Source organism: Ceratotherium simum, chromosome Y, assembly GCF_057802395.1.
Source record: "Ceratotherium simum simum isolate JZ-2026a chromosome Y, ASM5780239v1, whole genome shotgun sequence".
NCBI classification, from domain to species: Eukaryota; Metazoa; Chordata; class Mammalia; order Perissodactyla; family Rhinocerotidae; genus Ceratotherium; species Ceratotherium simum.
This window is the reverse complement of record NC_141941.1, coordinates 1,866,036-1,891,742: the sequence shown is the minus strand read 5'-3', so window position 1 is coordinate 1,891,742 and position 25,707 is coordinate 1,866,036. Positions and strand designations below refer to the sequence as shown.

Here is a 25,707-nt window from a genome sequence, read left to right as displayed (position 1 = left end):
TCTCTGTTTTGGGGCTTCCTTCTCTATAAATCCCTTCTCTAATACTGGAAAACATCTCATACTTTCCATAACAACGATTCTATAATCTGCAGGGCTGATTTTATTTAGTCATCAAACTACTAATTTAATTTAAATTAATTATTTTAAACTTCTCTAAAAGGTTTAATTTCTTAATAATTTTAATTTTTATTGACTCGTAACATTTCCTCATCTCATTCTGCTCCTGTTCAACACAGCCAGATCATTTTCAGCTCAGTCTGTTGTCTTATCTCACTTTTTTATCATCGAGTCCATATTTTCCTGAATTGTATTGAAACCATCTTGGATCTTCTCTAAACCTTCTTCTGTCTCCTGCAGTAAGTCTTTCTCACAAGTACCCTTTTCCCCTGAACTGCCATGGATGACCTCACCTTAACTTGGAGAATTTTTCTGCAGGCTCCACGATGATTTTAATTCTTCTGTGTTTTTACCCTGAAACAAGAAGTGGGCTTTCCCACCGGATGGTTCCCCAGGAGTGGTGGGTTCTCCTGCTTTCCCCAGTAACTCCCTTGTTAAGACCAGAGTTCCCCTTTTTAAATCTCAACCCAAGAGCTGGCCAAGGAAACCTGACATCACTCATTTAATGATTTAACAAAGGAGAGGGCAGGAAACCCCCATCAGGTGAATTTCCATGTCTTTCCACTGTGTAGCGAAGCCTCTGCATGAAGCCAAGTCTCTTCCATTGGCTCGGCCAGCTTCCTTTCCTAGTGCCACTTCTAAGTGGGATAATCCCCTCCTGGAGTGGCCATCCAGTGTCCCAGAGATAAGCCCATGCAAACTCCTCAAGGCTTCTTCAAGCTACGTCCTCAAATGCTGCCCACTCTCAATGCCAGAAAAAATAACACAAAACAGAGCTTGACTCCCCTCTACAAATGGCCAACTCCTGCCTCCAGCTGTCATCTCCTCTGGACTCCCACAAGAGGCAAAGGCCACTACCCTTCCAGGCTCACCCTGCACACGAATGCCAAGCCCTTCTCAACACAGCCAACCCACATCGACCAAGTAGAGAAAGATCCTAATGCCCAGAGCCTCCATCACAAGCTCCTCCAAATGGCAGGCGTTTGGACCATTACTCCAGAAGCCCCAACTTCATGAAACTACCCTGCTTCCAAGGAGGATGCTGGGCATCTGCCCTCACCTCCTTCCCCCATCTAGCCCCGTCTACACAGGGGCTGCCATCAGATGCCACCTGCCCGTTTCCACTCTGCTGTAGGGCTCACCTACTGGCAAATGCACAAAGGACCTTGGTCAGCGGGGAGACCAAAACGCACAGGCTCCCATCTCCACGAGGCCCCGGGTTGTATCTAATGCTCTTTCACACATGCTACCGTTTAATAGGAGCTTCAGGACCTGAACGCCCTGCCTGGGGTCACAGGAAATGGAGGGTTTTAAACCCCGTTGGCAACTTCAAATCCTACACTTACATCACTAATTCCAACGTTTTTGGTGTTCTCACAGCAGCCGCTTGCAAGAGAATTTTCTTGATTAGAAGAAAAACAAAATAACAATCTATTCTCTCCACTAGGATCATCACTGTTCAGACACAAGGCTAAACCAAGGTGCTGTCGGTCACCTAGAAGCATCCAGAAGGAACAGTCTCCCAAGTGAATTAATGCAATTCATGATATTCTGCCAATACCATCACATGTCTGTCTACAGGTAAGAACTTTCCCATATTTGGGTCTCAGAGTGTGTAAAGCACAACATGCTCTATGGAACAAGAGCACTGAGGGGTCCAGTGTTGTGTATATGTGAGCAAGCATACATGTAAGTGCAGAAGTACTTATGAATCTAAGGATGGGGTCATCCATGACCTCCCAACTCAAACCCTGCCTAGTGATTTCAACAAAAGTGACTGCAGCTCCCAGACCCTAAATCTCTGGTCCTGAATCAGGTCACCCCATGGGCACTCAGCTTTTCCCAGGAATCAAGTTATGGACTCATCATTGCAGTCGGCTCTACCCAGGAAACAAGTTGTGGACCTATTATGGACTCATCTTGGATCCATCATGGACCCGTCATGGCATGGACCCATCATGGCATGGACTTATCATGGACCCATCATCACGTGGACCCATCATGGATCCAACATCGCATGAACCCATCATGGACCTATCATGGCATGAACCTATCATGGACCCCTCATGGATCCATCATGGCATAGATCCATCATAGACACATCACAGCATGGACCCATCATGGCATGGACCTATCATGGACTCCTCATGGAGCCATCATGGCATGGACCCATCATGGCATGGACCTATCATGGACTCATCATGGACCCATCATTGATCCATCACGGCATGGACCCGTCATGGACTCATCATAGCATGGACCCATCATGGCATGGACTTATCATGGACTCATCATGGACCCATCACGGCATGGTCCCATCATGGATCCACCTGGCATGGACCCATTATGACATGAACCTATCATGGATTCACCATGGATCCATCATGGACCCTTCATGGCATGGACCCATCATGGCATGGGCCTATCATGGACTCATCATGGACCCATCATGGCATGGACCCATCATTGACTCATCATGGACCCATCATTGATCCGTCATGGCATGGACCCATTGTGGATCCATCATGGCATGGATCCATCATGGACACATCACGGCATGGACCCATCATGGCATGGACCTATCATGGACCCATCAGGGCATGGACACATCAAGGACCCACCACATCATGGACCCATCATGGACCCATGGCATGTACCCATCATGGATCCACCTAGCATGAACCCATCATGGACCCATCAAGGAACAAAATTCCCTTCGTTCCTGCCTGCCAATGCTTCCCTCTGTGGGACACTGTGTCTGCTGCAGCATGAAGTGACCAGGTACCAATGGGGAGTCCTGCTTAGCTTGGGATTGTGCTGTATGCCCTACATTCTCTCCACAGCAGCGTCTGCCCTCTCCTTCCTCAGACGTTCAAACCCACCCTCGTTGACCAGTGAACTTAGGACTGCTCACGATCTCTCATCATGGGTAGCAAACGGCAGATTGGAGCGTTGAGGAACAAGGACTCCAGAGCAAGCTGGCATCCTAGCTCTGCCACTCCTGTCCGAGGGATCTTAGGAAAGGTCAGAGGACAGCAGCAACCATAGCACCCCACCCAAGAGGAGTTGTGATCTTTCAATGAGTGAGTATGTACAAGAAGCTCACAGTAGTGCCACCTAAGTGCCAGCCATTAGCATTGTTATCAGGCTGGCCCAGGAGTTCCAGCTCTCGGGACCCAGAGAATCTGGTCGGCATGACTACCCTGCTCTAGATGTTTATCCATCACCTGTCACACACACGGCCAGTCTCCTCTCTGCAACTGGTTGTTATATTTCCTCTCCCTGGCTGAATTCCCTACATCCAGCCTTCCTCTCCACAGCAATCAAGAGAAACAGAGCTATACTTTGTACCGAGACATACACTCAACAGAACAACACAACTCCCATGCACAGCCACCCAGCAATGCTTCTACACGTCATCATGGGGAGAAACTCAACAGAGAGACACATATTCAAGAGGAAGCAGAAACCTATTCCACACACTGGAAGCCTCTACAGAGCCAAATGGGAAGCTCTATGACTTTCGATCTTAAATCTTTAACTTAGTTCACAATAGTTACTTTTCAAATTCCCCTCGCCCCCCCAAAAATTTGACTTTTGAATTTCCGTAGTTGAGACTATGGACAGTAACCCTACACAGTATTATTTGTAAGTGGTCTGAAGTCGATCACACACCATGACAGACCTCCCTACTTTAATAATGATTTGAGGGTTCTTTACAAGTGTCAGACACCCACCACGATTGCCAGTGGTCCAGGCCCATGAACAGTTCCTGGGACCTCCTCCAATATAGTCGACCTTGTTTCTACAGGAGGAAGAGCCCACCAGACACACACAGGTGAGTCTCCCAGTCTTACCTGAGCAGGCTGGACACGTGAGGGGTGATCAACACCACCAGCTTCCTGGTCAGCCTCTGGTTCCTCAGTGACTGCCCCAGGACCAGGGCCCCCTGGCAGTAGATGTCATTGGTGGCCAGCGTGACAAATGCCTGGTCAGACACTGTGGGCAAAACACCAGAGTTATGCTCTTGACGGATCTCATGGGATGGCGCGACCGGCGGTCACTCCTCTTCCTCTCTCAAGCTTCACAACTTGTACCGACTAACCATTTGGTGTTCCACAAATGTTCCTTGGTGACACTTACATGCGTCCTTTCATTGAACGTGCACACACAAACACACACACACACACAGGAAAAGTGCAAGCAAACCCTAAACACGAGGGAAAGCCACCCAGAATGCAATTAAAATTTCCTGATGCTGCAAATCCGCCGATATGCATCATTGAGACCCCTTATTTTATTTTGCATTCAAGACTCAAAAACTCACTGGAAATATTTGGGTCTGAGCTGAAAACACAGCACAAAGTGGAAGCGACAGTGGTATTGCCCGAGTGAGGATGAGAACGCCCTCCCCACCTCAAAGGAGCTGTGCTCAGAGAAGTGACCAAACCGGTTCATTAAATTCTGCACAAACCGGTTGTTGGAAAGACTTCAACTCAAAGATATACGAGGCTGAGGAAACGGGACAGGGGAAAATATAATGTTTCATTCACCAAACTGTTCTTGGTTTCCTAACATCTCAATAGGTGAGGACGAAACTCAACAGCAGACTCAATTTATGGCAATTTTAAGTCTAAGGGCATACCCATGGCATTAACTTTTACAGGGACTTGTAAACAATTTACTTCTTGGGTCCTCAAGAGCTTGTTGCCAGGATAAAGACAACAGGATAAAGAAATCTGTGCCCCGTGCAGGCTACCGTGCTGCCTATGGAAATTAAAAGTCGGGGCATGCAGCCCGGGGCTGGAACACACAGACCTCAGTTCTCAAAGACCAGACTGTCCTCCCCCACGTCCTTGCGCCCTCCCGGGCAGCAGCTGTCCCAGAGACTCACAGTCACACTAATTATAACCCGACAAACGGGGCTTCCCAGCCCTGTTTTCCTGAGGGTGATGACTTGACCTTTACATTCTTTGGGGTTGATTCCCAAACGCGCCTCTTGCAACAGGTTCCTGTCTACAGGCTGTCGGGTTTTTTTTCTCGGGTAAGAAGGAAGGGGAATTCCTGGCATCTGCACTGTTAAGTGGAGTATTACAGATGCAAACTTCAGAACTCAAGTCTGCAGCCCAAAAGATATCTATCTATCTATCTATCTATCTATCTACCTACCTATCTATCTATCCTCTATCTGTCATCCATCCATCTATCATCTATCTCTATTTATCTATCCAGCTATCATCTATCTATCATCTAATCTCTATCTATCATCATCTATCATCTATCTGTCTATCTATCTATAATCTATCTATCAGTCTTTCTATGTCTATCATCTATCGATCTATAATCTATCATCTGTCATCTATCTACCTATCTACCATCTATGTAACTATGTATCTATCTCTATCTATCTATCTATCTATCATCTATCTATCATCTCTCTATTATCTGTCATCTACCATCCATGTATCCATCATCTATCTATCATATATCTATAATCGATGTATTACCTATCATCTATCTATAATCTATCATCTGTCATCTATCTATCTACCACTATGTAAATATGTATCTATCTATATCTATCTATCTATCTATCTATCTATCCATCTACCTATCAACCATCTAACTACCTATTTATCTGTCTATCTATCTAGTTTTTTAAACAACTGGGTTAAAACAATGCAGCATTTAGTGTCTAGGGACACAGACAGTGTTCACAGAAATATGGAGAATGAAATAATATGACAGAAAAAGTGAGGAATGTAGTTCTTCCATGAGGAGTTAGAGGGATGAGGAGACACCCAGGTGGAAATGTCCGAGAAAGAGGTCTGGATGGGAACAAAGACTGGGGTCATCCCGAGAGCTCATGGTGGCAAGAGAAGCCAGGACCAGAACAGACCACCTTATGACTACTGGCCGTCCAGAGAAGAGGACCATTAGGGTGGTCCCTAATGCAATGTGACTGGTGCCCTTATGAGAAGAGGAGATGAGGACACAGACACACACAGAGGGACGACCACGTGAGGACACGGGGAGAAGACGGCATCTACATGCCAAGGAGACAGGTCTCAGGAGGAACCAGCCCTGCCCACACCTGGATCTCAGATTCCAGCCTCCAGAACTGGGAGAGAATAAATGTCTGTTGTTTGAGCCCCCAGTCTGTGGTATTTGTTATGGCAGCCCTAGGAACCTAATTCAATGGGGCATTAAAGTCAAGAAGCAGAACCGGGGATGCTGTACCCACCGCGGGGAAAGAATCATAGCGAACACCTGGTGACCCGTAAGGGTTAACTTCACATTCAACAGCCCTTAGACTGAAAAAGCACTTCTTTCCATTGAGCTTCAATTCCATCATTGTAATTGTCTATATATTTCACATTTAAGCAATTTGGATCCTCCTCAAAGAAAAAGTTTATTCCCAACCGAGCTATGGGAAGAGTTCATTTTTGTGGTTGTTGGATATTCGTGAAGAGCACTCAATTCTTTCTAACTGGAAGGTGACACAAAGACATGAAACATAACCCTGCAGATCATTTCCTTCTCATTTATCCTTTCAATGGTCAGACGCACCCGTGCATGGTACCTAAGAAAACTGATGCCTAATTCGCTGGATTTTGACTCGACGTGGTTGATAAAAACGGGCTTCCCTCACTGGACAGTTATAAAACCAGAGACCAGAGCAATTAAATTTTCAACCATTTCATGTTTCTGATCCACTTGGTGTGGACGCATTGGCTGCTTCTGTGTGAGAAACACCGACATCGAGCGCAGGGGGAAGCCGAGAGATCCTGGGAGCAGAGAGAGTTACCGCCGTTTGTGGAGTGGGGTGGTCCTCGGGGACCAGGGAGGCTGAGACTTGGGGAAGGTGGAATGCGGATTACAGAGGGATGAGGGATTATTGGATGAAGGGATTATTGATCATATTAACAGGATGAAGACAGCAGCAGTGGAGAAATGAGCCCATCTCTCCAGCAACCCCAAGACGTGCACCTCTGAATATGGGCCACCATGATGTGGCAAAATCACGCCTGGATAAATGCTCCATCTAAAGTGCAAACTCAGACCAATGCAATTTAAAGCAACAGAGGATGAAACATTCACTGATAGGTCTTCACATTTCACACGGCCTTACCTTTAAGAATCTAACAATGACCAGGTTTTGGTGTGCCATCAAAGAACACCCATCATTACCCAAGGCCACTGCATTTAAAGGATGAGATTCCACTCAACATGGCGCCGGGGTGGGGATTTCTGGCATGACCACATAATGGGAAAACACTACTCCAGCCCCCCAAAATAGATATTCTCACAAAATCGAGTTCAGCCTGAAGACTGTGGTGGCTGACAGTTTTATGAGTCTACGAGACATGTTTATTTCTATTCTTGCCCGTCCTGCCATCAACCTATCTTCCAACGCTCCCAGAAATAACACTGGTGGCTTCCTGCTCTGCCCCTCCCCTTTACTCAAAGGTGGTTTTTGTTTCCTGCCAAGTGTTGAATACCGACATCGGGTCTTCTAGCACATTCCAGGGCTGATGGAGATGTGTCCACATGTCCGTGGTTGAATGCTGCCGTTATGCAGGCCCTAGCGGCTTTGGGGGAGCGTGGTTTTCACTCCGCAGACCTCCAAAGCGCTCCCTGGAACAGAGAAGCCTTTCTGCGTCTCCTCGGAGCAGAATCTGAGAGCACACTGGGGGGAAACTCGCCCTTTCGGCCCCTGTCCCAACAATTTCCTTTCTAAGGCTAGATGGGAGGGAAACAGCATGGAAACTGCTTAGTGATTTACCAAATCACTCCTCTGGATAAAAACTAACCAGTTTAAAAAAAAAAAAAATGCACTCACGAATGATCGGGTCCAGTCTGGTGCAACAGAGGGGGTGTCTTAATACCATCAGGACAGGTATCTTTCTCATGGGTATTCCATGTCATACTTCTTGGCCTCTGAAGTCAACTGCCCCAACGTGATGTCCACAAAACCCAAGGGCAGGCAGACAGGACCGAATCTGAGCCCTTGGGGACCAGGCCTTGCTGGAAGTCCCAGCCACACTGCCATCCCAAGCCTGCTGCCCTGCTGAGGGATGAACCCCAGATCTTTGCTGGAATAACAAATTACAGGGGTGATCTAAACTAGAAGAACCCAAAGGCACTGTCGTCCCAGAGTTTTAGGGGCATGAACTTGCCATCTGGGTCTCTCAGTGAGAATTTCACACAGTTCAGTACCATTGCCAAGAAACAAGCCCATTTCAACTCCCAGGGCTACTTTTCACAGAAGGAGAATGATGAAATTGCTAACGCCCCCGGACCAGGCTATAAATGGCCCCCTCCCAGCTGCTGAGACCCACCCACATCTCCAACTGCACAGGGCAGTGCCAGCCCCCTCCCCCCACGCCCCTCGGGGAGACACTGAGGAGGCAGACAATGGGAGATGAGGGGTTTGGGGAGATGGGGGTAGGGGGGCAAAGCGGGGGTCTTTCCAGGCGCAGACTAATCTCCCATGTGCCCGCAGGAACAGGGAGGCTGACTGCAAGGCGCATTCGCGGACTCACCCGACATGGTCCGAGGCTCCGCGCGAGCGGTGGGCAGCGAGGGGCCCACGTGTGCCTGGGCGCGGTGGGTGGACTCTCCGGCCTCCAGCCGGGCCTAGCAGAGGCGTCGTCTCCAGGGAACCCGCGAAGATTTCCAGGCCTGAGGGCGACAGCTTGGCATTCCTGACACCCGTGGTTGCAGCCTCAACCCAGAGCCCCCCTACCCGCCCCGTGTCTCCTGGGCTCTGTTGAACCCTGGCCACCTACACGAACCCCGCGCCCTGCACCTCCTCCTCCTCTCCTCGACCCTCTGCCCTCCCAGGAGTCACCTGAGACCCCACTGCGCCCCCATCATCCCCGCGCCCCATATCTCCCCCGCGCTCCCGGACAGCCTCTGGCACCAGACCCTTGCCCACCCGGGTGTCCTCAGCGGCCCCACCGCGCCGGCACTTCCTCCGGGATCCAGGGCAGCCTCTGCCCCCGTCAGGCGCCCCTCAACTCCCCACCCGCTCCCGAGTCATCTGCGGGCCCGCTGCACCCTGCCCTCTTCTGCGCTCTGGGTGGCCTCAGCCGCCACCCTGGCTCGGCGCCCCCGGGTTTCCCCCTCCCGCTCCCGACCCCCACTGCGCCGCCCACCCCTGCACCTCGCCCCTCCTCCACACTTGGGCAGCCTCTGCCCCCCTCCCCGGGTCCCCCGCCGCGCCCAGGAGGCCTCGACGCCCCCCGAACTCCTGCCTCCCCCATACCTCCTCTGCGCTCCGGGAGGCCTCCGCCCCACCCTGGCCCGGCGCCCCCCGGTTATCCCCTTCCTCTCCGGCCCCCCCGCCCCCGCACCTCGCCCCTCCTCCGAATTCGGGCAGCCTCTGCCCCCATCCCCGGGTCCCTCGCCGCGCCCAAGCGGCCTCCACGCCCCTCGAACTCCTGCGTCCCTTCACCTTCTCTGAGCTTCGGGTGACCTCTACCTCTACCCTGGCCCGGCGTCCCCTCTTTCCCCCCTTCCGCTCCGATCCACCCCTGCGCCCCACACCTCGCCCCTCCTCCGAATTCGGCAGCCTCTGCCAGTCCCCGAGGCTCCCCCGCCGCTCCCGGGCGGCCTCCACGCCCCCGTCACTCCTGCGTCCCCTGCACCCGCTCTGCACTCCGGCAGCCTCTGTCTCCTACACCCCTGCACCCCCCGCACCTCCTGCGCGCTCGGGCAGCCTCTATGCCTCCGATCCCCCGCCGTGCCTAGGCAACTTCCACGCCCCCCAACTCGTGCGCCCCAGGCGCCTCCTGCACGCTCGGGCAGCCTCTGGCCCTGCCTTGGGAGGCCCCGCGGCCCGCGATTGGCCGCCCGCCGGAAGCCCGGCCCCACCCCGCTCGCCGCGGGGCCCACGGGTCTCCACCGCCGCGCCGCGCCGCGGCCCCCGCCCGCCCCGCCGGCGCGCCGCCTGGTGCCGGGCCCCCGCGGCCTGCCCGGGAGAAAGCCGGGAGCCGCGGCTGCGGCCTTACATTCCTGGGCCCCGCCCCGGGCCCCCCCAGTCCCCGCCCTGCTGAATCCAGCAGTCCGCGGTTGCTAGGTTTGGACATTTAACCTTTAGCCACCAGTCCCAAAGTAAATGTTTGCAATGGCTTCAGGGCCTTGGGCTCCTGGGCCCAAGACCAGCGCGCTGCCCTGGTGGAGGCCGCGCCGGGAACCGCCCAGCCCAGCCCAGCCCAGCCCAGCCTGGGCCTGGCAGAATATGATCTTCTGGAAGGCAGGGCAGCAAAGGAAACAGTCACGCATGCGTGGGTGCATGAATGAATGAGTAACGCACGAGTGAATACACGCATGAGTGAATGCATGCATGCATGAGGGAATGAATGAATTATGCATCAGTGAATACATGTATGAATGAATGAAAGCATGAGCGAATAAATACATGAGTGAATGAGTTGAATGAATAAATAAATGTATGATGCCTGCATGAAAACCAGCCCCCCCCACCAGCCTTTTGCATCCGAGTCCCTCCTGAATCCCCAAAGCCCAGGTGCTGGAGATAGGGGCCTGTGAGGGACCCTCTGCTGATGCGGTGTCTAGATCAGGGCCCCCAAGACCCAAGCTGGCAGGGACCTGTCTGGGAAAGCCAATGTTCCCAGCCATTCCTGGGGGTAGATGTGGAGTGGGGGCAGCCCGTCACTGCAGCCAAGAGCAGGGTAGAGAAGAGGATGTGGACCAGGGATGGCACCCATTAGGATTTGTCCTGAGAATTCCCGGGTTATTTCTTGGACTGTCCTGACTGCCAAACGTTGGCCAGTAGTTCGAGTCGACAGCCCAGAATTGGGTGGGCCAAAGAGGTCTGTGGCTCAGATGTGACCCCCGGGGGCCACAGTTTGAAACCTCCAGCTGTAGCTTGAGTGCAGTTGAATATACAGAGACATAGGAGGAGGAGCGGGGAAGTGGGTCCCCAGGGGTCCTGCCCTGGAGAGCTGAGCACCTTGACACACATCTTGAAGGGACAAAAGAAGAATGCAGGGTAAGAGTCAATGCTGCACCCCAGGCAGGGGACACGTGAGCCACGGAGAGTCGTAGAGGGAGAGAGGAGTCAGCCTGATGGACCGGGGAACTCCTCAGGGAGGAGGCAAACGTTGGCTGGGGCCAAAGGAGAGTGTAAGAAGCAGTGGGCAGACAGAGCAGGCAATTATCTCAGGAACTCTCCCACCTCTGTGGACATCCTTGGTCCACCAGGTTGTCATCGCCCTGAGGGCTCAAGTGTGCAGGGGACATATATCAGCAGAGGGAGTCTACATTCCTGCTGTGCAGGAACTGAACAACTGGGCCTTCTGCTCCGCAAATGTCACCTGGGTGGGAAGGGGGGGAAGGGTACCAGAGGGGGTCACCTCCCCATTTAAACCAGCCACCTGCCCCAGGAGGGCCACCCCGTGTCACGTCTACACCATCAGTGCAAACATCAACATAGTTTAAAAAAGACAGACATGGTTTTGTCCCCATCGCCGCAGACCTCTGGTCCTGAGGGAACCCCCCTCAGGGTTCCGTATCTTACACTTTGAGAATCGATACAATCTAGGCTCCAGAAGAGAGAAAAGACATCTTAAAAGGGTGGAGAGGACATAAGCCATGCTAAAGCTCATTAGCAACCAGAGTAGTGGGGCGTCGACGTCCTCCACCACCCATCAGACTGGGATATTTCCAAGGAACGTGTCTCCCATGGCAGAGCAGGGCTTTGCCAGATTTCATCTAATCCCCCATTGTGATACGTCTCCCCTCACGACCCCATGGGGAACAGGGGCTTTGCATGCTTCAAAGCCATCAGGGCTCGGTTGCCTTGGAGAAGACAGGAAGGGCCAGAGGAGGAAGGAGCCCCAAGTTCTCCGGCTCCCATCCACAGAGACAGTGATAACAATTGATCATAACAACCAGCCTTGGGGGACAGATATCGGACCTGCTTTTAGCTCCACGTCTCAGATGAGCACAGAGTGGTTAAGAAATCCCACCCAGGTGCAGGAGCTGGGCGAGGCCAGCTGGAAAACACTGCGGCAGGGCCCTGCCTCATCACACTGCTCATATCCACACTCACGGTCTCAAAAATGCAGATCTGTCATACAATGAAAGGATCACTGGTCTCTCTCAACAAGAAAAGCATGGCCCTCCCTGGCCCCCGGGGGTGGTGTGAATGTGCTTGCGTCATTACTGGGATGTTGCAAGATACTGCAGAAGTTCATGGAACCTCTAGAAGGCTCCTTGAAACCCTTGCCACCTCTGAACCATTGGTGGAAGCATCAGGATCTGAGAAATAGTGGGGGGGTGGCTCTGCAGTCAATGCCTGGGTTCCCATTCCCTGCCAGTTGATCTGAAAGAGGAGAAACACTGTGTAGAAGCTGAGCATTTGAGGGAAGGGTCAGTTCTAGTTCGAGTCTTGCTCAGCGCCCCGGCCCCCTTGCTTCCAGAGGAAGGACAGGTTTCCTGGCCTCGGAGCTTGTGCGGCTGTTGGCTCCAATATTGGCCAAGTGTCCCCCACATCCTGTGCTACGAGGTCATCCCGTTGGCCCCATTCTGGCCTCTCACTGCTCCAGTGTGCAAACTGTGGAGGGCTGTGCTCCTGTGTGATGTGTGTGAGGAGGGCCCTCCTATAGGGAAAGGTTCCTATGAGACCATCTGGACAACAAGAGATCCATTTCAAAATGTCCCACACAGGTCCTGCCTCTTTTACTGCACAGCGGGCTGAGACCCCCAACTGGTCCCCTTTCCCTGGGTTAGAAGCTACGCTCTGGCACGATGTCCACTACGGCACCAGGACCCTCAGAGCTGGACGACTCTCTGATGTGGGGCGTCCTGGGCACTGTAGGGTGTGGAGCAGCATCCCTGGTCTCCACCCTCCAGAGGCCAGAAGCACCTTCTCCCCATTTGTGACATCCAGAAATGTCCCCAGACATTGACCAATGTCCACTGGGGGGGGGACAGGATCATCCCTGGGTTGCCAACTACTGTCATAAATAGATTAATAGATAAATAGATACATGATAGATAGATAGATAGATAGATAGATAGATAGATAGATAGATGATAGATAAATAAATGATAGGTAGACAGATGGATGATAGACAGATAGATGATAGATATAACATATAGATAGATGATAGATTAGATAGATAGATGATAGATAGATAGATGATAGATAGATCGATAGATAGATAGATAGATAGATAGATAGATAGATAGATAGATAGATAGATATTAATCTCCTATGCTAGGTCAGGGTTTCTCAACCTCAACACTACTGACATCTGGGGCTGGACAATTCTCTGTGGGAGGCGTCCTGTGCCCTGTAGGGTGTGGAGCAGCATCCCTGGTCTCCACCCATCAGACACCAGTAGCAAGACCTCCCTCCCGGTTGTAACAACCAAAAATGTCTCCAGACATTGCCCCACAACCTCTGGGGACAAAATCACCCCAGGCTGAGAAACTCTGCCCTGGAGCACGACAGAACTTCTGGCTGAAAGCCCGCTAGGGCTGAACAAAGCAGAGCCCTCTTGCCAGGTGCTAAGAAAAGACATGGGAGCATTCCACCTCCCTGATGGCCCCACAGCGTCTTCGAAGTTTGTGTCAGGGGTCTCCTCATGGAACAAAGATGGAATCCAGTGAACACAATCGGAGGTCTGCCTTCTCGCGATGGATGGATTCTCTCCCTCAAGGCGGAGTTCGTTAGCTGGTTAGACAGGCAGAGGGCTGCCTCCCTCCTTGCTCTCCGCAGCTCCCCCTCACACCGCCTGGCTGACATCTCTGTCTAAGCCGAGCAAAAACCCCTGGGCTCCCTACATAAGCACACCATGCATCCCTGGGTGTCTCACCAGGAGCAAAAGCCACATCGCTCCCCCATCCTGGGGTCTCGCTTCTTGAGTGTCAAGTTTTTGCGGGTGGGGCGTCCCGTGCACTGTAGGGTCTTGAGGAGCATCCCTGGTCTGCACCCACCACAGACCAGGAACACCCCCACTCATTTTTGACAGGGCTCTCCAAAACAGAGCTGTCGGCCGAAGGAAGGGGATTTCATCAGCCCGGAGAGGACGGGAGAGTTCAACCGTTGCATTCCGGGTTTGGTGACTCGTGGTGCATTCTTGTGGGTTGGGGAGGAAAATGAGCAGCTTAAATGCTGTGCAGAAACCCAGGCGTCGAGGCAGCACATTCCTTCCTTCCAAGCCCTAACCCACCATGTCATTATGGTGCCCCGCTGATGAAGCAGCTCTCCAAAAGTCAAGCTCTCCTTGGAATACCGATATTCTATCAAACTCCCAGAAGAATGGGAAGTAAGGCAAGGATGGGGTTGAAAGACGTATGCATGGCCCCTACCCCAGTCTCCTTGTCTCCCACCCACCTAAGCTGGCCACACCAGCCGGTCACCCCAAGCTGTGTTTGGCTTGAGCCCTCTCCCCATCTTTTATTTTTCCAATGAGCCCTGGGTCAGTCCTGGACTGGCAGCATCCACATCCCCGGGAAATTTGAGAAATGCACATTCTCGGGTCCACTTAGACCCCCGGAATCAGCACACTGAGTCGGGACGAGGACCTTGAGTTAACGAGCCCCCTTGATGCCCTCAAGCTTGGTCAGCATTGCTCTGATTGGTGACATGTGGACATGGTGGGGAGGGGCCCGTTGGAGCCAGGACGGCCGGAAAGGGTGGCAAGTGGACGGCAGCCAGAGAGAGGAATTGGGGGAAACCGCAAAGATGTTTAAAGAGAAGGTTTAGGATGCCCGAGCCGGGTGCGTCTGTTTCCCAGCACAAGCTACCATCCCCTGCCCCACATACCTCCCCACCCACTCCTTGGTACTCGGAGCTTGTGCTGAGAAAGCAGGGTAGAAGGCAGTAAGCCACAGGCGAGCCTCCCTGATCCCTGGGCAAAGCGTAGGTCCGTTTTTAAACCCAGAGCAGGCATCCGGCCGTGGGCGTTGCTGGGCTCCTGTGTGTGTCCGTCTCCAGGAAGCCGTGGAGAGGGGGCACCGGTGACCTCCGAGAGGGTGAACTCAGCTGAAGGCGGTCTCTCCAGTGTGTGCCTGAGAAGAGGTGTTTGGTGAGTGCCACGTGAGTCTACTTTCTCCTAAAGAGCCGTTCAGAGAAAATGCATCTGTTGTTTGTACACCAGAAACGATATTATTGGAAAGTTACAGGACATTTTTTTAAATCCAAAAGCTACAAGACTCCAACCAATTTAATTACTAATACGTTTTCATGACAAAGGCCCTACGAATTAATTCGAAAGACAAGCAAAAGAAGGAGAGAAAATATTTGCAACATATATGCACACCTACCTTTGTGTGTATCACAGTTGCAGTTATATATCCATATTTTATATGTTGGTAAAGATTGACATAGTGATATATAATCAACTACAATTGCAAGCAACTTGATACAAAATAGGCAAAGGATTTATAGCACTTGCTACTGGTTACCATTCAACCACCAGTGTTCTCTTACTCATTGTTGACAGAGCTGGGATTTTCCTCCAGGATTCATGTGTCCTCACTTGATCAATTTTATTTAGGGTCTCTTTGTGTGTTGATGAGGAAGGAGACGTTGACTGGTGGCCTCTGGAAGGAACTCTTTACTTTTAAAAGAGGAAAGTGAGGATATTGATGGATGAGGCTGTGATGGCTGGAGATACAGCAGCCATCTTCCACCGTGAGTGAAACTGGTCGATGCCCTATGAAGGGCAGGATCACAAGACGTGGGGAACCCGACCACTGGAGGACACCTTTCACCCCTCAAATTACCCCACCTCAGAGGCCCCAAACCTTAGTAAGTCTTCTGACATGGTTCTGTCGTTACAGTTTTAGCCATTTTGTGTTGGCATTTCTGTTACTTCATCATAAAAGCATCCGAATTTATACAATCTAGCAGAAGTTCTCAAACCTTTTGGTCAAAAGACTCCTTGACACTCTTAAAAGTGATTGAGGAACCCAAAGAGATTTTGTTTATGTAGGCCCTAAGTATCCATATTTTCTGTATTAGAAATTGAAATGGAACATTTTAGATATTTATTTAATACATTTAAAGATAACAAGAAAAATAGGAAACTCATTACATTTTACATAAATAACATGTTTTTATGGAAGAATAGATACATTTTCCCAAGCAAAAATTTTGGGGGTGGGGTGGGAAAAGTAATATTTTTTGTTTCACACATTTACACATCTCTTTAATCTCTGGGTTAATAGAAGATGACTGATTTCCTATATTTGCTTCTATATTCATTTTATTATCATACATTGTCTGGGTTGAAATATACAAACTTCTGGCCTCACCCAGCTGTGTGATTAGAAAAGAAAGGAGTGTTTTAATAGCCTTTGCACATAATGGTGGACATTCTTCTTTGAGGCTACACCAAAACTTCATAATTGGTAGTTCCTTTAGCTCAATGTGGAATCTGAAAACACGTCAAGGAATTTTTATACCCTATAAAGTGAAAACCCAAGAGTGTCTCCTGAACTTCAGACAGATCTTTTTACCCAGTTAGGATTTTGCAACATCTTGCATGGGTCGTATGGAGGTCTTCCAAATGTTGGCACATTTCATTACATAATATGTATTTTTTAAAACCCCACATTTGTTCATATGTCTACCAATCTCATCACACAAAGGTCTTTAGCTAGAATAACAAGAGGAAACGCCTCCTCTGCAATATTAAGATTGTGGCCTGAATAAGAGATTCTCTACGGACTCGATGTCTGTCTCCCGAATTCCATATGTTGAAGCCCTAACCCCCAAGGTCATGGTGTTAGGAGGTGGGGCCTTTGGGAGGTGATTAGCGTTAGATGAGGTCATGAGGGTGGGTCCCTCATGATGGGATTAGTGTCGTTATAAAAAGAGGCACCAGAGAGATTGCTCGCTCTCTCCGGCATGTGAGGACTCAATGAGAAGGTGGCCGTCTACAATCCAGGAAGAGAGGTGTCACCAGGCATAGAATCTGCCAGTATCTTGAACGTGGGCACCCAGCCTCCAGAACTGTGAGAAACGAATATCTACTGTTTAAGCCCCCAGTCTATGGTATTTTGTTACAGCAGCCTGAGCCAAGACCTTTCATTCATTTTTCCATGTGTCCATTTAATAAATATTTATTGACCATGTGCTACAGACCAGTCACTGTTCTAGGCATTGGAAACACATCCATGCTTTTGAGAGTTCAGACAATAAACAACAAAAAGTCATGTTCTGTAGGAGGTTGGAAGTGGATATGAGACAGAGACCAAAGGTTTGAGCGAGGAAGGTGGGAGACGGAATGCCTGTGGTGGGCGAGGGGGCCTGGGAGGGCGGTGGCCCCATCCCCTAACTCCTCTTTGGTCTACAGCCATTTTCATTATTTTCAGTTGAGGGAAAATGGGGACACATCGTTCCATGGACCCTTTATGCATCCGCAGCTATTCAGAGGCAGCAGTTATGTGTGACGCATACCTGTTCCAGAGGGGTCTTGGCCAGGAGGGGGAGGGAGACAGCTGCACATCACAGATGTGACGACAGCCAGCTGGGTCCTGGGAATGCATTCCATTTCTATTTGGAGCTGCGGGGGCCGTGCCTCCATTAGGAAGATGTGGCTTGGGCAGACGCCAACCCCAATCACCCAAGGGCTTTAATATTAGGAACCCAAATGGTACATAGTGTGAAACCCAACAAGCTAATCCCATTCTCTGATGAGTCCGACCTTCGAGTAGGTGTTCACGGGATGGGGCTGGACCCTGCAAACCTGTCCATCTTCCTCACTTTTCCCCGAATCTTGTCTCTACTGTGAGATCTCACAAGCCTTTCTTCAACACACATGAGCTCCATCCTGGGATTTTTGTGCAGAGCTCCTAACTGGGATCAGACAGAAGTAGTGATGGAAGATATTGTATTTCTCAAGAAAGCAGAAAAGGCCCTGAATAACACCATCACGACTAACTTTTGTGTTAAAAACACACCATGGTGGATGGTGATGTTTAATCAAATGCGTAATTCAGAGATCCCCATTGGATGCCCCACGGCCCTTGTGTGCACCAAATGGCTTGCAGTATGGTGCAAGATATTGGTGGTTACACATTTTTCACCATGAAAAAAATCCAAATCTGCCTTTAGAGCCATTCACAAATTTGTAGTGGGTCAATGAATAATTGAGAACTATGTGTGATACTTCTTTATCTCCCAAACTCTCTGGGTACTAATTTGACCCTGGAGGGTGCATAGCAAGGGCCATAATACACTACACCTCCCCATTCATCCCAGAAACTCTGATCATATCTTTATCCTCAATTGTTATCAATGACACCTGTCATTGCACCTGTATAAAATTTTAATTTATTTTAAAAGTTCATTTTTTTCATATTTTCCTACTAAAATAGAACCTGTATGTGTCCTTTATTGTCATGACTATTCCTATTACCGACATTTGGTGTTCCTGATTAGAACATTATTTATCTTGTTAACTTTCTAACTCACGGCTCTTTGACCAACTATTTATCATCAGGTTGATGAAATAATAAAACGTTCTCTGTTTTCCAAACCAAAAATGTTTATTTCTGAAAGTAAATAAAATGGAATATGATTAAGTAAATTAATTAATAAAATATGATTATGGATCTTTGTCCAGCTATCCCACTACTGGGTGTTTATCCAAAGAACTTGAAATCAACAATCCAAAGAGGCTTATGCACCCTTATGTTCATTGCAGCATTATTCACTATAGCCAAGAAGTGAAAACAACCCAAGTGTCCATCAACTGATGAATGGATAAAGAAGATGTGGTGTATATATACACACACACACACACACACACACACACACACACACAATGGAATACTACTCAGCCATAAAAAAGCCAAAATAGTCCCATTTGAAACAACATGGAAGGACCTTGAGGGTATTATTTTAAGTGAAATAAGCCAAACAGAGAAAGACAAGCACAGTATGATTTCACTCATATGTGGAAGATAAACAAACATGTGGATAAAGAGAACAGATTGGTGGTTACCAGAAGAGAAAGGGGTGGGCAAAAGGGGTAGAGGGGCACATATGTACGATGATGGATAAAAACTAGACTATTGATGGTGAGCACGATGCAGTCTACACAGAAACTGATAAATAATAATGTACACCTGGAATTACACAATGTTATAAGCCATTATGACCTCAATAAAATAATTAAAACAAGATAAACAAAAATAAATAAAACAAAACTGCCTCCAGCATCCTTTAAAATAATGATTACAGGTCTTTGCATTGTCAGAAAATCTAATTTTAAAAGATTCTTGGAGATGTGAATTGTAACATTATCTCTCTTTGTGAATTTTCAGAATTTTAGTTGTTAAATTTAGTGAAAAATTGATATCTAATACTTCCTCTTTTGTTTACTGAATTTGTGAAATTGTTGTGCAGGTTGTTTTAAAAGATTTTTAAGGGCCAGCCCTGTTGGCCTAGTGGTTAAGTTCAATGAGCTCCACTTTGGTGGCCTGCGTTCGAGGGTTCGGTTCCCAGGCGTGAACCTACACCACTCATTGGTGGCCACACTGTGGCGGCAGCTCACATACAAAATAGAGGAAGATTAGCACAGATGTTAGCTCAGCGACAATCTTCCTCGGCAAAAAAGAGGAAGATTGGCAACAGATGTTAGCTCAAGGAGTATCTTCCTCAGGCGAAAAAAAAAAAAAAGGAAAGATTTTTAAGACTATAGATCTAAGAATAACATGTTGAAAAACATGACATTTCTGAAGCTCCAAGGCCTAACACCTTTAAGTAAAATATATTTTTATTCTTATTAATTTTTTATTTTTTTATTGATGTCTTAATAGTTTATAACATCGTGAAATTTTGGTTATATATTTTGTCTGTCAGTCACCATATATATGTCTCCCTTCATCCCTTGTGCCCACCCCCCACCCCCTTTCCCCTGGTAACCACTATACAGTTTTCTCCGTCCATGTGTTGTTTTATCTTCCACATACAAGTGAGATCATACAGTGTTTGTCTTTCTCTGTCTGGTTTACTTCACTTAACATAATACCCTCCAGGCCCATCCATGTTGTTGCAAATGGGACGATTTTGTCTTTTTTTTATGGCTGAGTAGTATTCCATTGTATATATATACCACATCTTCTTCATCCAATCATCAACTGAGGGACACTTGGGTTGCTTCCACGTCTTGGCTATAGTGAATAATGCTGCAATGAACATAGGGGTGCATAAGCCTCTTTGGATTGTTGATTTCAGGTTTGTTGGATAGATTCCCAGTAGTGGGGTGGCTGGATCATAGGGCATCTCTATTTTTAACTCTTTGAGGAATCTCCATACCATTTTCCATAGAGGCTGCACCAGTTTGCATTCCCGGCAGCTGTGTATGAGGGTTCCTGTTTCTCCACATCCTCTCCAACACTTGTTGTTTTTTGTCTTGGTGATTATAGCCATTCTAACAGGCGTGAGGTGATATCTTAGTGTTGTTTTGATTTGCATTTCCCTGATGATTAGTGATGTTGAACATCTTTCATGTGCCTATTGGCCATCTGTATATCTTCTTTGGAGAAATGTCTGTTCATTTCCTCTGCCCATTTTTTGACAGGTTGTTTGTTTTTTTGTTGTTCAGTTGTGTGAGCTCTTTATATATTATGAAGATTAACCCCTTGTCAGATACATGTTTTGCAAACATTTTCTCCCAGCTGGTGGGCTGTCTATTCATTTTGATCCTCGTTTCGCTTGTTATATTTTTATTTTTACAGGATACATATTGTTTCTCTTTGCACAAAAGTCATTACAATCATAGAACACAGGAGCCCTCATTAGCCAATCTAAGAAACCCACCTCCATTCAGATTTCTGCATCCCAATTCCTTTCTCCTCAGCTCCAAGGACTCATTTGCGTGGAAAAGTTATCCCAACAAATAACATCCAGGGCCCCGCACCACACAACATCCCTTTTGCACAGAACAAAGATCTGAACACTTTCACCAGTCTGCAAGGGCAAAGTGTAAAACGCAGCTCTCTTGTGAGCCCAAGGACAACAGTATTTGGTGGATTCAAAAAGCAATTCTCGCTTAGACCCAAATGCCTCACCTAGCTGCAGAATCTCTCACTTTATCCGTCTGCAGGGAAACCATCCACATAGCATTTTGGACCCATGAGGCCAAGGAGATGGAAAAGGTGCCTCTTCTGCACAGGATTCTGAGTAGACAGATTTTTGGCAGGTCAGGTGGCACAGAGACAATAGGCACAGGGCACATCTTCGGTGCAGGCTGGTGCACAGGCAACCATGGTACCTATCTTCAACCTATCTTCAAGGATGGTGCTTCCTCGGAGTTCCTGAAGAGAAGTGCTTGGAAGAATCAAAGAAGCATCCATTGGGAATGAAATACGCTAAGTGGTCAAGAAGCCATTCGAAGAGATTAAGACATTTTCAAAGGGCCACCTACATTGGAGCCAAAGTGCAAAGCACAGAGGTGTTATTTACACCAAGGGAGTGTCCCAAATTGTTTAATGCAGACAACAGCTCTCTTATCAAGAGTTTGCCCTAGGTCCTAGTCGCACATCAGAATGGTGAATTTCAGGAAAGCCAAATTGCTCACTTCTGCTGTTTTCAGCTTCATAGTAGGAAACAGGATCCAAATACAGCCTTCTGCTCTTTCTACCAAAGCAGGCAGCTTCCCAAAACTTGTGTCTCATCACTATTTTACGAGTGAAAAGAAGAATTGAATAATTCTCTAGAAAGTGATGCTTAAGCCACCAAATTTTGAAGATTAGTTATTAGCCTCAAATGACTGGCTTAACTGTGTTTCTGACCGTCTGAATGGGCTTAATTGAAAAAAAATTCAAGGGTCGTGGTGAAAATAGATTGACACATAGCTAAACGGTGGATGGGTTCAGAGCGAAGATCTGCTTTTGGAGAAGAGAATTACACGGTTGGCTGCTGACGGTATTAGAATTCGGATCCTGAGGAAGAATTGCGAAAATGAGTAGAGCCCCCCATCTGTGCACATTGGAAAATAGGTTTCGTCTGTATTTTGAGATACTCGACAGGTAACAGTTTGATGAAACCTAAATCCATTCTCTGCATCATGAGACATTTCAACATGACACTTGTCAACAAATACAAAGAAAGACCTGTGAGATGTAAGAATGATTGTCTCACTTAAGACTGCAATAAAAATAGAAGATAGTTTGGTTAAAAATTCCCGTCTTCAGGGGTGCATAAAGCAGCCTTTATAAGAAGCCAAAGGTTGCAAAGACAGAATGACTAGGTTTAATAAACAAAGAAAATGTTAGAAAACATTTGCTGAAGGTAGAGATGGGACTTCTATGGATGGTGGATCCTTGGAATTGGAGAAAAATGCAAGAGAAGTTGGAGACCTCCTTGAAGATGAATCACAAGGAGTTTTGGAGAAACCAATTTATGTGCTCAGATAAATGAGTCCTTAAAGTCTGTGGAAGAAAAAGCAACCAAATATACACTAAATTATCTGAAAGAAGATAGAACAACAGATGCACATACAGATTTTATTAAAAAGTCTCCAAAATGAACAAGCTTTGTTGCAGTCAGAAAAAAAAAAACCCACAATTTGAAAGTCAGATTCCAAAATGTCAGCAGAAACATAAAGTCATTAGTGAACCACACCAAAATATACATATATAATGAATTATCACCAAATATTAAATGTATAGAGAATTTGCCATGGAAAGAGACAGGAGAATCTTTCCAAAGCCATTGGAAAAAATTGTCTATGCTTGTGGAGAACTGGACACCCACAAAATTCAAGCAAAATTGCTTGCAGAAAAATAAAAAAGAAGCTGTTTTTTTCCAGCTTTATTGAAATATAATTGCATATAACATTGTATAAGTTTAAGGTGTACAACGTGGAGATCTGATACATTTATATGTTGCAAAATGATCACCACCATAGCGTTCATTCTGTCGCCTCACATAGTTACCATTTCCTTTTTGTTGTAAGAACATTTAAGATCTACTCTCCTAGCAATTTTCAGGTACATATTACAGTATTGTTAACTACAGTCTCCATGCTGTACACTAGATCCCCAAAACTTATTCCTCTTATAACTGGAAGTTTGTGCCTTTCGACCAGCATCTCCCCATCTCACAGCACATGGCCACCAGCATTCTACTCTCTGTTTCTATGATTTTTGCTTTTTTAGATTCCACAAAGAACAGAGATTATACCATATTTGTCCAAAAGAACAACTGGTTTTGAGCCATTCTCATGAGAGGAAAAGCTTGCAATGTTTGATTGGGACTTTCCTTGGATGAGAAAGCCTTGATAGTTTAAGAAAATGCATGCGTCACAAAAAGAAATTGATTGAGGGAGAATCTAAATGTGAAAATTTCAAAAGGTATCCTTCTCTCCCTTATGTTCCAAGAAGGGCATTTGCAGAGAGCCAGAGATGGCTCAGAGAGGCAGATGTGGGGCCAGATTCCACCTTCATGGGTCAGGACAACAGGAAAAGGGTCCCCCCATTGGGACAACTGGGTCCTGACATAGCAATTTTTCCCCCAAAGCAAGATAGAGTGGATAGACTCGTTCTGATGCTCCTCAAGCTGGAAGATGCTAATTTATGGATCACAGGCGGGTCACACATCTTCTAAAATGGAGGTGGCACGCCATTGGCCAGAGCTGTCACATGACCATACTGACCCACAAAGGATGCTGGGAACTGTAGTTCAGCTGGAAAACCACAAGCCCGGAGACAGCGGTATTAACTCAGAAGACAGAGAGAAAGGATTTGCGGGGAAAACCTGCATTTTTAACACTCAGTGTTTTCCACTAGCTTCTGCAGTTTTGATTTCATGGTCTCAACTTTTGACCTGATTCTCAGAAATGTCCTATCCATTGCAATGAGCTGAATTCTATTTACATTAAGAAAAAAGCTTATTTTTTGTTTATTTTTTCCCCATCCCATCTGCAGCCCTTGCTACCTACCAGGCACGACTTGGAATACTTTTCACACATCAACTTATGCACTCGCACCACCATTGGGCGAGGCAGATCCTATTATTATACCCATTTTTCGGATGACACAACTGAGGCCCAGAGAGCTTGCATAACTTGCCTAAGGTTATGCAGCTTGAAAGGGAAGAACTCGGCTGCAAACCCATGAATTGGGTCTCAGAATACAGTTTAATCATGATTGGCCTTGTGTACTACGTCTACAGGCAAGTTAAGTGTAAATCATATTATTTCTTTTAAATTAGGAAAAAAAGGTACCCCCAACGTATTCACGTATGTATGAATTTCTTACGGCAGCCATATCAGAGTCCCACAAACTGAGCGACTCAAACAACAGACATTTATTTTCTCACAGTCCTGGAGGCTGGAAGTCCGAGATCAAGGGCCACACTCCCTCTGAAGACTATAGGGGAGGTTCTGTTCCAGGCTTCTCTCCCAGCGTCTGCTAATTCCTCGGCTTGTGGCAGCTTCATTCCAAGCTACATGCAGTGTTCTTCCTACGTGCATGTCTTCGTCCACATTTCCCGTCTGATAAGGACACTGGTCTTATTGTATTGGGGCCACCCTACTCCAGTATGACCTCATCTTAACTAATTGCCCCTGCAATGGCCCTATTTCCAAATAAGGTCACATCCTGAGGTCCTGGGGGTTAGGACTCCAACATATGAATTTAGGAGGGGACACAATTCAACCCATAACAATATATTAATACACCTTGTGTGTGTGTGTGCATGCATGTGTGTGTGTATGTGACTTGATCTTCCTACTTTAGGAGCCAGAAGTGAATCAGCATGACCACATACTTTCTGTTTTAGGACAACTACAAAGACTTGCATATGGTGGTTTATACTTGGGGAAAGAAACATGCTCCTTTTAAGTGTATGTAGAAAAGCAGAAATGAAAATGTAGCTCACCCAGTGGTCGCCCTCTTCACCCCTCTAGAATTAGATTTCTGGCTTCTCTCCACTTCAACATGAAGATCATCACTCGCTGACCCCCAGGCACCTTCAAGGTCCCAGGAAGAGAAGGTGACTATTGCTTTTCACACTGTGGATCTATGCTATCCTTTCCTTCTTTAAAGTGCATGGGGATGGCTGTTTATCGTGACTTTTCTCCTCTTTTCAGCTTGAGAAGAAGACCCTCCGAGTGGTCTTGATGACTCCTTGGAAGGATATTCCCCGAGTAATCATTGCTCAAAGAGTTTTATTTTAATTTGATTGAACATTAGCCATTCTTTCCCCTTGTCATTCGGGTGATTTTTACCCCCTAACTCTGTAACTATCTTTATCTTATGAGTTCATAATCCACTTTGCTTCAAATGGTACTGATGAGAATATTTCTTTCTTTGGAAGATAAAAGATGCCCACCTGGTTCTCAGACATCTGCTATGTCCCTTGGAACTGAGCAGAGACCATCCCAGCGGTAACTCATGCCTCCAGGTCCATTTACACACCCAAACAACACACAACTGAGCTTAGAAATGGACTTCTGGGAGACATGCAAAGCTACGTAGCTTCATGATTTTTAAACACGTCCACTGCTGTTTTATATTTTTATGTGCGAAATATAGAAAGGAGAACAAAACAACCAGAGCCAATTTTTTTCTTTTACATTTATTCCAAAT

General features: G+C 47.5%; 2 protein-coding genes across 5 annotated transcripts in view; both read right to left on the bottom strand.

The window, feature by feature from the left end:
* Positions 1–9,923, bottom strand: part of LOC147911604 (glycogenin-2-like) — a 42,866-nt gene extending 32,943 nt beyond the window's left edge. The window contains exons 1-3 of one of the 4 annotated variants that reach the window (XM_087427851.1): positions 9,823–9,923; positions 8,664–8,802; positions 3,975–4,116 (exon numbers count right to left, since the gene is read on the bottom strand). In XM_087427851.1, the coding sequence (XP_087283977.1) occupies positions 3,975–4,116; positions 8,664–8,670 (149 nt within the window). In that variant the 5' untranslated portion in view covers positions 8,671–8,802; positions 9,823–9,923. Of the gene's footprint in view, positions 1–3,974; positions 4,117–8,663; positions 8,803–9,669; positions 9,745–9,822 lie in introns of those variants that run through there. The other 3 variants (XM_087427848.1, XM_087427852.1, XM_087427849.1) reach the window with 3 other exon arrangements.
* Positions 9,924–12,875: 2,952 nt separating this feature from the next.
* Positions 12,876–25,707, bottom strand: part of LOC147911603 (glycoprotein Xg-like) — a 50,506-nt gene continuing 37,674 nt past the window's right edge. Inside the window, exon 10 of the mRNA XM_087427831.1 lies at positions 12,876–12,961. Coding sequence (XP_087283957.1) covers positions 12,876–12,961 — 86 coding nt within the window. The remainder of the gene's footprint in view (positions 12,962–25,707) is intronic.